This window comes from Scomber japonicus, chromosome 9 (genome assembly GCF_027409825.1).
Source record: "Scomber japonicus isolate fScoJap1 chromosome 9, fScoJap1.pri, whole genome shotgun sequence".
NCBI lineage: Eukaryota > Metazoa > Chordata > Actinopteri > Scombriformes > Scombridae > Scomber > Scomber japonicus.
In genome coordinates this window covers 15,639,512-15,652,326 of record NC_070586.1, presented here as the reverse complement: position 1 = coordinate 15,652,326, position 12,815 = coordinate 15,639,512, and the positions used below count along the sequence as shown (strand labels likewise).

At 39.5% G+C, this 12,815-nt stretch overlaps 1 protein-coding gene across 1 annotated transcript in view; it reads left to right on the top strand.

Moving 5' to 3' along the window:
* The window catches only part of gpat2 (glycerol-3-phosphate acyltransferase 2, mitochondrial), a 29,523-nt gene extending 17,404 nt beyond the window's left edge, over window positions 1-12,119 (top strand). Inside the window, exons 16-22 of the mRNA XM_053325854.1 lie at window positions 1,913-2,097; window positions 2,679-2,756; window positions 3,552-3,674; window positions 7,953-8,073; window positions 8,386-8,454; window positions 8,849-8,904; window positions 12,003-12,119. Of these exons, the coding sequence (XP_053181829.1) occupies window positions 1,913-2,097; window positions 2,679-2,756; window positions 3,552-3,674; window positions 7,953-8,073; window positions 8,386-8,454; window positions 8,849-8,904; window positions 12,003-12,119 (749 nt within the window). The remainder of the gene's footprint in view (window positions 1-1,912; window positions 2,098-2,678; window positions 2,757-3,551; window positions 3,675-7,952; window positions 8,074-8,385; window positions 8,455-8,848; window positions 8,905-12,002) is intronic.
* The last annotated feature ends 696 nt before the right edge of the window (window positions 12,120-12,815 follow it).

Here is a 12,815-nt window from a genome sequence, read left to right as displayed (position 1 = left end):
TTTTCACACATATCATGTCAGTTATGAATTAGTTTTTAACTGTGTAAAATGAGAGTGTGTTAAAAGTGTCAATTACATGAGTTCACGGCCAATGCGTAAGAGTTAGCAGCCATGTGACATTTATGCACGTTGGTATGGTGCGATGTGGTGGTACGGACAACCTGAAAGTAATGCATCTGTGCCGGCTAACCCAGCCATGGCTGGATTCTTGTCAATATGATATCTCAGGAAGTCCCTGATGGAATTTCTTCCAATTTGTCACAAACGTCCACTTGGACACAAGCATACATGATTAGAACACTGTGACCTCATAAGTCACATTTTTGGCCATAATTTTTGAGAAATCTTACACTAATTATGACAAAGTGTCATACAAATGTCTACAAGGATAAAATGATGAAAAAGGTCAAAGGTCTGCTTCCCTGTGATGATATAATGTTCTGCAAAAGCTTTTCTGGACATTATTCAACGCCATAACCATATTTAACATTTGTCCAGATATTGAATCGTTCACACTAATTTTGGGTGTTGTTTAGATCTGTGCTGTCAGGTTGAAGATGTGTGTGAAACCTCCATGTTTTAGAATTTGCAGCAACATCCACATCTGAAGCATCGTCTGCTGTCATGACTACAACTCTGTGTTTGATCAGAATCAGCTTTGTTGACCAAACATTTGAACACATACAAGGAAAATACACTTAATACTTTTTTATGAACTTCCTTCAAAGTCTTAACTACAAATATATGTTCATGGACAGACATGGATGTAAACTGCAACTTGACTTGCTGGTGAAGGCATAAAACCGCATGCCGGTATTTTTTATGTTGTTACCTAATCTTACCCATGAATTATTCACCATAACCACTATCTTCCCCAAGCCTTAAACACACCATAGCCACCATGTGCATATATTGCAGAGAGCAAAAAATGTAAAACCGTTGGCATTGAGCATGAGCAGGGTTTTGCCAGCATCAACATTCTTGTGTGGGGATGGGGTTCCCATAATACTGTACACATGAGTAATATATGGTAATCATCTGATGGCAGAATTCCCAGATCCTAATCCTCACAGAAATCTTATATCAACTGAAGCCAAGAGCTGTCTGTTGACTAAATTCTACTAAAATGTGTACTGTCATTTTTCTAGTTATCATCCTAAAAGGCAGACTAGGGTGAAACCGCAGCCCTGTGTGAGCCTTGTTGGTGGAGGTAAAAATAATGTGGTGTATTGAAGTGTTTTGAAGTACAGGAAGCTGCTTGGCCTGTGGAAAAAAGTCTTTGTGCCCTCATGATTCATCATTCCTGTTTGACTTATTTTGGTTGTATGGGATATGAAGCTAGTGGGCGGAGAGGCTGTGTACTGCTGTAAGCGTTTCTTTAGTATATCAATATATAAATATATATAAAAATAAGAATTTAAAGTGAAATCGGCTCTGTAAAGGTAGTGATATGCTGTTATAATAATGTAGTAAATCTATGCTCCATGTAATAAACAATAATTTAAGGACAATTAAACTCAAATCTCCAACTGTCTTTTGACTGTTCTTCATAATGCAAAACTACAGCCTGTATAATGTTTAAAATTTGTTTCCAGGCTTGTTTATATGACAGAAAATGTGACCGATCTTGATCTCTTGACTTTCCCACCAGCACATGAAAGCAGGAAAATAGGGATAAAAAGTACAAATAAAGAGATAAAACTAGTATAAATGGCGGAAATCCCTGATCCTGCTTATCAGGACGATCTCATTAACTGGTCTCCTCTATTTGCCAAAGACTGCATCCAACATATTTTGTAATAATTTGCTAAGAAGCAGACTAAACGTTTTTGCACATATATTAAGTGTAGAAATTGCATGTTGTAGCAGTGGGACAAAAGATATGAAGTTTGTGTGTTTCTTTTGTTCTTAGCGTGTGCTGTGTCAGCCATGCTGTGTGAGGTGGCCTGCAGTGGCGTTAGCAGCAGGGTGAGAAGTGACGGCGTGGAGGGAGAGGAGGTCAAAGGTGATATGGAGTTTGATGTGGTCCTCTGTCAGTCCGAGCTCACTGAGAGAACCCTGCAGCTCTGCCATCTTCTGCCTCCGGGCTTTATGCCAGTGAGTTTGAATTCATATCACACACGCGCACACACACACCCATTGTGTGTCTCATTCAATGGATGTTTAATGGAGCTGAACACCCATTCATCCTGCTCTGCTGCCTCTATCTCAGGCAGAGAGAGGTTTTGAATTCTGTGTGTGTGTGTGTGTGTGTGTGTGTGTGTGTGTGTGTTTGTACGTGTGTGTGTGTGTACGTGTGTGCGTACGTGTGTGTACGTGCTCCATCAGACTGACTTCAAGGGCTCCAAATCTGAGCCAGAAATACTATTCCTTTCTCTGTTTGCCCACCTTTCATTTCGGCAGCTGCTCTTTCTTGTCTCTTCTGCTTGCAGCTATGTTTCTCGGCCTTTTCCTCACCGAAAAATATTGCTCCTGCTCTCACAACCCTGTCGGCCACATCTCATTCTCCTCCTCTGATCTCAGCTACATCTCTACTACACACCTTATGCTCTCTGTCAGCTGTCTCTTTTTGCGCTTCTTGGATATGTGATGGGGTGACGCTGTTTGTGCCTCTAACCTTGCATCATTGTTGAGCTGACCCATTCACCATCTCTGTGTCTGTCTCTTTTTCCCTCAAGCCCTGTCAGACACCCCGGAGTTTCGCTCTGGATGCAGTTGACAGTCTGGTGCGCTGTGGCATCCTGATCATGGAAGAAGTGAGATAAACATTTCTAAAAGTTGAATGTTCAGACATTACATAATTTAAGATCGTATTGTTTTTGAAAGTATTGCCTCAAGTTCATTCAATATTCAGCTATCTAAAGGGTTCTGGTTGGCATTTTATCTGTAGGTATTTTTTGAAGTTAACTTTCAGTACTGTTTAAACTTTGTTTTACTTCATACATACTTGCCTGACAGAGCATGCTTGAGCACCATTAGATGTCATTATAAACTTTGGGATTCCCTTTTGTCAAACTTTTTACCTCATAACGCTCTAGTAACAAAAACCTGACTTTATCATTAAAGTCTTGCAGTAGGGATGCACCAACCCAGCCTGTTCTACCTAATTTTATCCATCTAGTGATAGTGAGTACAGATTAGATGCTAATGCTCCCTTTTCTGTGTGTTTCACTTTGTGGAACTCATTTTTATGCAAGGTAACATGAGGACAAGGATTGCTGTAGGACTAAACATTGAGTCGGCAGTCCACCGTGACTGAATGAATGTGACTGATGGCTGAAATATTGATTGTTTTAATGAAATCGACAAAGAAAGCTGTTTAATGTGGATCGTCATTTCATGGCCGATACTTGATCCATTTTTTAAGGTCAGCTTATTGAATTTCTGCACTGGACCAAAGTGAGCAGTGTCTTCTTTTCTACGTAGCTGAGTTTCGTCTTATGAATAATTGTGTGGAAGAACACAATGGACACAAAATGAGCACATCCAGAGATACTCAGTTCATCAAGTAACCAACAGCTGCTTTCGGTTTCATCTTCCAAACTGCGTAGATTCCCAGGGACATTCCTATCTGTGATTTCTGGAAGAGGGATGGCGCTCTGACCTGGACCACCACCGATGACCCGTATCACAGTGACTCTGACTGTGAGGAACAGGACCTGCGTTCCTACAAGGTACAGAAGAGCACCACTGAGTCCCTCTGGCCTCTTCACATGCCTCTGTTAGGCCCCAGAGGTTATAGGAAGGTAAAATGTTCAACGCTGGCCAGGCCTACAGAAGATGGCACCCTAAGTGACGTGCCTACAGAACACATATGAAATTACTAGAAACACCACATGAAAGAGAACTTTGAAGTGACTTAATCTCCATTACAAAAGCACCTAACACAGATGAATCATGTAACTTGAATGCCAATTAGCAGTATGTGTCAGCTTAAAAGAAGCCTAACTGTCATGACTATCATGTGATTTTTCAAAGCAACACCAGACAGCTAACCAATTTCCAGAGGGGCCAAACAGTGCAGGTGCATCAGTCACGATCTCTGCAATGTGAAATAGAGGTGACAGCCTCAAACAAACAAATTACACCAAAAAAGAGCAACAGTGGTCACAAATCAAAGCACCCAGACATAGAAAGGCATTCACCTATATTATCATTATTATCAATCATGAATCAAGCACTTTTTTTTCTTTTTCAACATATAAAACTACAATAAAACTAAATGTTTTATTCAAAGGTACCTTGAGGACTTTTGACTGTTAAGTAGCAGTTCTTTATGTCAATTCTTCTCATCAAAAAATGTTTTATTCTGAAGGTTTAACAGCAATTCTTGCCACAGAAAACATTTTCATTGCCTTCGATGCAGTGAAAATGTTGCATTTCAGTTCATTTCACTTTGGGGTTGTCCTCTGTGTACTCACTTGATTTACAAAGAAAAAACAGAAGTCCACAGTACTGAATAATGTAAGCTCCTGAAAAATATTAATGATTCAAAGTATTGCTCAAGCCTGTTTCCACAGCATATATATTGTGTATAGGTTACAGTCTGATGTTGGTATGTACATAGTAGGTTGCTTTGGGATTGATGGATGTATTTCATATTTCCTAGTTTTAGGTGGAGCTGTCTTTTTCTATGTGTACATATATATATATATATATATATATATAGCCTGTATTTTCTTCATACAGATGTTTGTCTGATGAAGACCAAAAAAGTTGGAAACACTACATCATTAAAAAAGCTTTTCAGAGTTGCAGTATTCAGTGTGTGGACAACCTTTTTTTTTAAAATTTTAGTATGCTACTGTTGTCTTTCGCCCATACCTAACTGGGGGTCAGATGCACACACTATCCATCTTCCCTGCTTGTTTAAGATACAGCCATTACTCAAGACCCTGTTTTTATCAGAAAATTTAAGCAACACTGTAAAAGCTGAAATATACAGAATGCATCTAAATAGGTTTATGTGGCTATCTGTGCCCCAAGCAAGTACATTTGACTTACAAATCCAGTAGACAAAAAAAGGCTTCACATTGGAATAAAATCATTTCTTCAACTTTACAGTTATCCACCAAGAAAGAGACCAATATGTGTACTGCTTTACTCTTTTCACCTTCTCCATTCAGTGCTCTTACTCCTCTTCACCTACCGCCTCTGCTCTGCCGCCCTTAGCTCAGGTGCAGGGGAAGATCAGCAGAACACCTCCGTACAAACCATGAAAAATATTCCCCTACCTCCTCATTTGCTGACTTTTTTTCCAGTTGGTCTGGCTACATTTGGCCTCTGGTCTCACAAAGCAGGCTATCAGTAATCCAGGTTAAATTGCCATAGTAACTAATTCTCTAGAAAAAGCCTCATCCTGTGCAGGCTTAAAGTTTGATGCCCAAACATCTGAGCTTTACAGCCTTGTTTTATTCACTGACATGTAGAGAGACGCTTATATATCTGTCTGTTTTATTCGCTTATATTTGCTCATTTGTTTATATACCTCACATACAGTAATTTCCTCAAGTGGCAATCCTCTACTAGTATCAGTACCAACTACCACATTAATGAATTAAATTATGTATTTATGTAATAGGTTGGATACATACATTAAAATTTGAGTTCATGACATGCAGTTTAATATAACTGAGCAAAACAATCAGTTGTTGAAAAACAAATGATGTAATGTTTCTAAACTTTCAACATACACTAACTTTTGCATTTCTCTGTTGCCATTTCTCACATACTGTATTAGCTGGTATGTACACTGATATCAATATATGTGATGAGCTAAATTGGCTGATAAAATCTTCTATCACGTTCTTTTGGAGCCATTTATTGTTGCATAATTCTGCTTATTGGTCTTAGCTAACTATCATGCTGCAGCCATAAGTGGATCTCAGCACATTTTATCCACTAACATTTATTGTTCTGACTGCACTCTCTTCTCTCAGCACTTTCTAAGTGCTTTACATACACATAATGCTTGTTTAAATAGGGCTGAATTAGCCTTGTTGACTAAATGGTGACTACCGATTGAAAAGATGGATGAGCTCCATTCAAAATATCAAGCTGTTATGAAATCTTGAGATGCATTTTGAAGCATGCTTATACAAAACAATATCAGAGAAACATAATAAGGGGGGGGGGGGATTGACAAGTTTCCTACGCTCAGATGCATTGCTATATGGTAAATCTTTCAACCTATAATATCTGCTGCAGACTATTCAGTATGCTGTTTGCCGATGTGAGCGTCCATCCCAAGAGAGAAACATAAGAGTTCATAATGGTCCTGTATGATTCTGTAATGAGGATCACAGGACCAGCTGCCCTCTATAATAAAAACTCTGCTCCCATATATTTCCATATTATATGATTATAATGGTCCCTATACACACTGTTTAACTATTTATAAAGAGCTTTCATGAACCCCCAGTTCCTTTGCCTCCATAGTTACCAGATGTTACCATAACTCAGTCTTCATGGTAAATGTTTAAATGCATAACTGCAGAGCAGAAGTAGATATCCATCTTCTGAATGCCTGAAATATGTATAGACCGTCCTTATTGAATAATTGTCCAATAAATGCCCAATATGGTCATTGTTATGTCAAAATCCTTTAGTTCCAGTTAAAATCTTGTAATGCTACAGTATGCAAATACATTTTAGACAATATTGTGCTTCCAGCAGTTTGGAGAAGCTGTGCATGCATGATGATGCCCTCATGCACAAAGCCAGGTCCATAAAGAAATGGTTTGGTGAGGAAGAACTTGACCTGTAAAGAGCCATAACCTCATTACACAAACTGTGGGCCAGATCTTTTTGCTTGCTCACATCAGCAATGCTAACATGCTTGCAATGATAATGTTGGCATGTTGCAGTTTAGCAGGTGTGTTTATTATGTTCACCGTCTTGGATGCCAGCATTTTCTAATTAGCAACGACACAAAGCACAGCATACCTCCACCTAATCTTGGTTTCCATTGGAGACAGCCAGCCTTATCATGGTAGCTGCATATCCAAGCCAACCTGGGATACAGTGCCAACAAGAGAGATGAGCTGCTCTGAGACTGACAGGTCATGACCTACTGATAGAAAAGGACCAGAAAATGACCCATGGAACACAAATATTTCCCCCCACACTAGACATTTAGATATATTACCCCATGTAGTTATGTTACATGTTACAACATAAGTGAAAACTTGGATCTGCTGGTGATCATTAGAAAAAGTTGGGGATCTCTAAGATCTTGCCAAGACCATTCACTGTGAACCACAGCTGTGAACTTCACGGTGGTTCACTAGAGGAAATGTCAGGGGATCAACAAAGTCTGTAAGATTTCATCTTCTAGGGGCTACAAATGTTTCTATAAAGTTTGATTACAATTCATCTAATAGAGGAATTATTTTAATCTAGAGGACACCAACTGACATTGGCATCCCAAGAGCCATTTCACTAGCATGGCTAAATATGTAATGATTCACCTGAAACCAAATGTATTTTATTTTGCTTTTTGTTTATTTGTTTGACAGAGCCATAATTAGCCTAAAACACTTTTTTCCATCTGTTGTCCCTGGCCAGATGTTGTTAGTTTATTAGGCAACCTAAAATTAGACTATAATGACAAAAAAAACATGGTAGACAAAGTAATTATTATGCACAGACTGAAAACAGTACACATCCACCAATCAAACAATGTCACAACACAATATATAAAGTAGTTAAACAATGGTATACAAAATGCATTTTGCTAGGTTGAAAGAAAAACTTTTAACTTTAAGTGTTTGTACTTCTGTATACTGCAGCAGTATCTTTTTCAGCTTGACAGAACTGACTGTGACTTTTTACTATCTGTTCACTGTAGCAGATAATTCTCTTTTGTCCCTGGATTCTTCCCCCATCCTTACTCTGCCATTTCTGACCACTTCTGCTTCAATCTTTGTCCTTGTTTCTTTCTTTCTTTCTAGATAAGCCAACCGAGTCAGTGTCCCGACATGCTCTTCTTCCTCTGCAGTATGCTAGCTGGACATCTAAGGGCACTGTGCTGGACCACTGCAGGCCTGGACCTCCTGCACACACCTCTACCAGGTGTGTGTATGTTTTTGGGACAGTGTTCCTCTTTAAACTACATTTAACTGTCAAAAGTTTGTGTTACATTTAGTATTGATTTTGTTTTTCACATCAAAGAACCAGAATAGGTCTTGCATGCATGCCACATTAAGTCAAAGTAAATGATGATGGTGTTATTCATGTCTTTAATATCCTGCACACCAGTCAGAAATATACATTATGTCAGGATGTCACTGAACCATGAATAATCTGTGTATTATCTTGACAAACTGTCCTCACTTTCCTTTGAGGGAAATAATCGGCTATATTTTCACACCGTTCCCCGTGCAGAGGCAGAGTTCGTGGCTCAGATACACTTCCATCTCTGTGACACAGCAAATAAGAAGAAGCAGCACTACGGTGAGCACAACCTGACATCCCCTAAAATACACACACATTCAAACACAGAAAGATCTTCAGGTTCTTTGTGCAGTAACTTAAAAGCCGTAATGTAAAAAGCTTGTCACCTTGCCTTTTTCCCACTGACTCAGTGTGTGTTGTAACAATTCAGTGGAGACGAGAGAAGAAAGGCAGAGCAGCTTCCCCACGCACATCACATGCTCTCTTCTTCTTCTTAAAAAACATATAAGACCATCAGAAACCACACAAATGACACCCCTCAATAATACACAGTATAAAAATTCCATCAGTCCCACTGGTAATGACTTTGTTCTGTTATCCCGACCTGGTTTTTCTATATTGGATATCTGTCTGTTCTTTTGATTCATGTGTGCCTTTGTGCCGTATCTCACAGAGAGCTGCTCAGAGGAGGCTGCACACACTGCAGTTAGAACACTAATAGACCTGGGGGTGAGTGACAGCCTCTCTGTGTGTGTGTGTGTGTGTGTGTGTGTGTCTGTCTGTCTGTCTAAATCTGTCTGTCTGCGGAGACTTAGAGCTCGACTCAGGACTGAAAGTTTAGGCGCAGTCCAACTCCAAAAAATTCAGTTCTAACATTAATCTGGTTCCAGGTGAGCTCGAGTTCAACTTGAGTCTTATGATCGCTAATAATTGTCAATTGCCAGCAGCGTTTTTCAACAATATTTCCTGAGTCCGGAGCTCAGCCTGAACAGGGATACAAACTGATCACACTGAGAAATTCATCCTGACTTGAGTAAGACCTATCCAATCATGTGAGGAAGAAATGTCCGTCTACAAATAGAATTCACTGGACCAAGAACACAAGCCATTTAAATCAGAACTTGGGGAAAGAAGTAGAGCAGGTCTCCCAACTGTGGTAAAGTAATTTACATTTCACACTCCGGTCTTTAAAGGTAAAGTCAGCAATTCTAATCCATGTAATCTAATCCAAAAATATCTGGTGTCCATTCACAGCACCGGTTCTGTTAATGATCATGTAAACAAAGTGACTCAGAGCGAGCCACACAACAATACTCCAATCAGCAGCAGTGGGCGTTTGTGCATCAGTCATCAGAGCAGCTGTCTGTGTGAGGACATGACAGTCTCCCCTCTCCAGCTCCTTTTGCATTGTGGTGGAAAGACCAGTTCACATAAAAAGTGTTTTCTCCCAGTACATTTACGCCTCCATTTAGGGCTGAGATCATATTTTATAGATATCATCGTGATATGGAATATGTGTTCTTCTTTCCTGCATTTAAAGGCTGCACTACAGTAAAAATGTATATTTTCTGAGACTGTTCTATTATCTGCCTTTATCCACTTAGTCATTACATCCACATCACTGATTATTTTTTATCAAAAACCTCAGTGCGTAAATATTCTGTTAAAGTACAGAGAGTCGTCCTTACAACATTGTCAAAATATAGATATCGATGTATTTGGTTAAAAATATTGATTCTGGCCATATCGCCCAGCCCTTCTTCCATTTCATTAAATGTATGAATCCACACTGAATCTGAGACAGTCTCACATAGACAACTGAGTTTTTTTAATGCTCGGAGTCTGTTTCTGTCACATTTAGTGAAGCATAATCTGAGGAGGCTGCTGTTTTCAATACAAACACTGTTGATTTCTTCACATGAAGCCGACATGTAAACTATTTTGGTTCAGTAAACTTCTGCTGTCAGTCAGTTTGATGAAGGCAGTTTGGTAGGCTGCTGTCCTGTCAGCTCTCCAGGAGCTGCAGCTGACAGGCGGCTGCTTCTGTGGACAGAGACGCTGAACGCAGGTCGAGTAGGAAGTGGGGAGGCTGCAGAGAGGCGGAGAGTTTGGATGGACTGTTGTGCTCACGATACTGGCACACTCTAGATTCTTTCATATTTCTCTTCTGGTCAGCTAGCCCAGGTGTTAGCGTTGCTGCCTTAGCAATGCACCTCCATGAATTTGGGGGGTGGAGCTTCTGAAGGAGCACAAAAGGGTATTTGGTTGTTTAGTTCAAGTATCAACAGTCTTTCTCCAGAATGACTGACTCTACCTTTTAAAGAAGAATACTGCTGTCATATAGTTATATAATCTGATATTACTCTATATAGTTTACATTTTACAATTGTGTTAAGTTTGATTGTTAAAACATGTACAAATGATCTGTAATAAACCTTTAGCTCAAATTCGTGATGACTCCAGAATCTACAAATATTTTTAATTTCAAAAGTTGTCTCCTACTTCACTGTAAAGTTCATTCTGGAGGCTTCACATTTCAAGTTGAATACTGAAGAGAAACTTTCCACTTTCAGCAGATTAATGTGAAAACAGCCCTCTGGTGTCAAACTCTGCACATACATATTTCTGCACAGTGAAGCTCAAACATCCAACTGAGGAAACAAGACATAAAACATGTTCTGCTTCATCCACTGGTGGTTGGGGTAATGTTCGTAAAGAAACTTTTTTGGGGGATTTCTCAGTACCAGACTTTTATTTCTTCCTGTGGGTCGTGAGGTGATAAAAAAAAAAAAAAAAACTTCTTCAAAATGAACCGAGGCTTAAACAGAAACTTTGACGAGACCAGATAAAGCTTTCATGTTTATTGTGATAGATTATCAGGCAGTGGCAATTTTCAGGTCTTTCCTACAAGTTGTTTTTCTTACAGTGCTAGAAGGAAGGCAGTAAATGGTTTCTCTTGCAGATAGGAATATTAGTCTCTGTTATCTCCATCTGTACTGACTCTGCAAACAACTGCAAGGAATAATGAAGAGGAGAAGGGAAACCTAGCCGATCGCTACCAACATAAAAAAAAAAACTGGGAAGAAGCTGAAGAGAAACACATCCATTCTAGTGAGGTTTTGGCTCACGGTAGAAAAGAGAAAGGAGGAGAAGGGACACTTGCTCATAACTTTAACGCAATCTTTTTATCCATAAATATATAAATCAGTGTTACGGCACACATTCCCTGCTCTCACAATTTACCACTCAAGCCTTTCAGCTCGGTAAAGTAGATACTCTCTGCACCCGTCAGTCTCTTCTATCAGTTTGAGGGTTGGAAATTGCTGCCTTTTAAAAATAGAGCATCATTGACCTATATATATATATCAGCAAAGATCTCACAAAGCAATAATTAACTTTCTTATCGAGGTTATCAGTCAGAAATGGTTATCTTGCTTGTCTTCGGGATTTGACAACTGATACCCCTGCTGTCAAGATGTCGTGTTTTTTTAAGTCCTGCAGGTCAAATCAAAGGAGAGAATTGGCTCATTGTGTTTATGCAGACGTTAAATAAAGTTAGGACAGTTCAGTCTGAGGTTTGTCATTTCAGGCCTTGCTGACTGAATAGGGTGGATCAGTCTTATCTGTTTCTTTAGTTTTGTTTTCCTTTCTGAGCTGTTTTGAAAGGTCTTGTTTTTTTATCTCTTTTATTACTTCAGTGTATTTGTCCTTGTGCTAAAAAGTGCACCACTAAAGATAAGAAAAGCTTGTCGCCCACATTGTTCAAATAAAGGTTACTGAATAAAAAGCATTATGTCCTAACAGTACCGTGTTTATGTCCACTTCAGGTCCTTCTGGAGGAACGGCAGAAAGGAGGAGTCTTCCTCAGTGTCAGCCCTTTGTTCCAGTTGTCAGAAAACAGGCAGAAACTGCACCACTTCATTTCACAGTATCTCTACAATTAGTGTTTAACCGAGCCGCGTGATCCGAGGCCTCAACACTGTTTTGTTTTGTTTCAGTCTGACCTCGTCCGCTGTTAGTGTCAGAGAAGCTTGTGTTCAGGTGCATGCTGAGCCAGGACGCTGGTGTCTTTAGGTTAATTGCATTTTGATTTTTCAGTGATGAGACATTGATTTTTAAGTTTATCTTTAGTAATAGCATTAGCATAAACCTGCAGGAGACGAGGATTATGAGGTCTCTGTAATCAGCTGTGAGGACTGTAGGATGATGCTGCTCAGTGCAGCTCGTGTTTATGTTGTAATGAAGGCTGCTCAAGTTTTGTTTGTACCCAGGACATATTTTAGGTCTGCTTTGTTGTAGTTTTTCACAAGTTGATTAAATAAAGTTGACAGTAAACTAGATCTGCTTATTTCACCCTTAAATTGAAGCATATTTTGAGGAGCATCAATTAAGACTTGCAGTAGATTCTTATAATTTTTCCAAGACTCTCATTGTTGTGAGTTGAATGTAGATGTGCCTCTGCTGAGTCAGACCTCTGGAGAGACTGTTCAACAAAGACCTTTTGACACTGAGACGCAGACATGAATCAATGCCTCGCTTTGAACAGGAGCTTTTTCTGGCAGGCGTAATATTTTGGAGTTTACAGCTGCATGTTTGTACAATCAAGAGTCAAGAGCGGCTGTTTTCCCTCAACTCTGCAA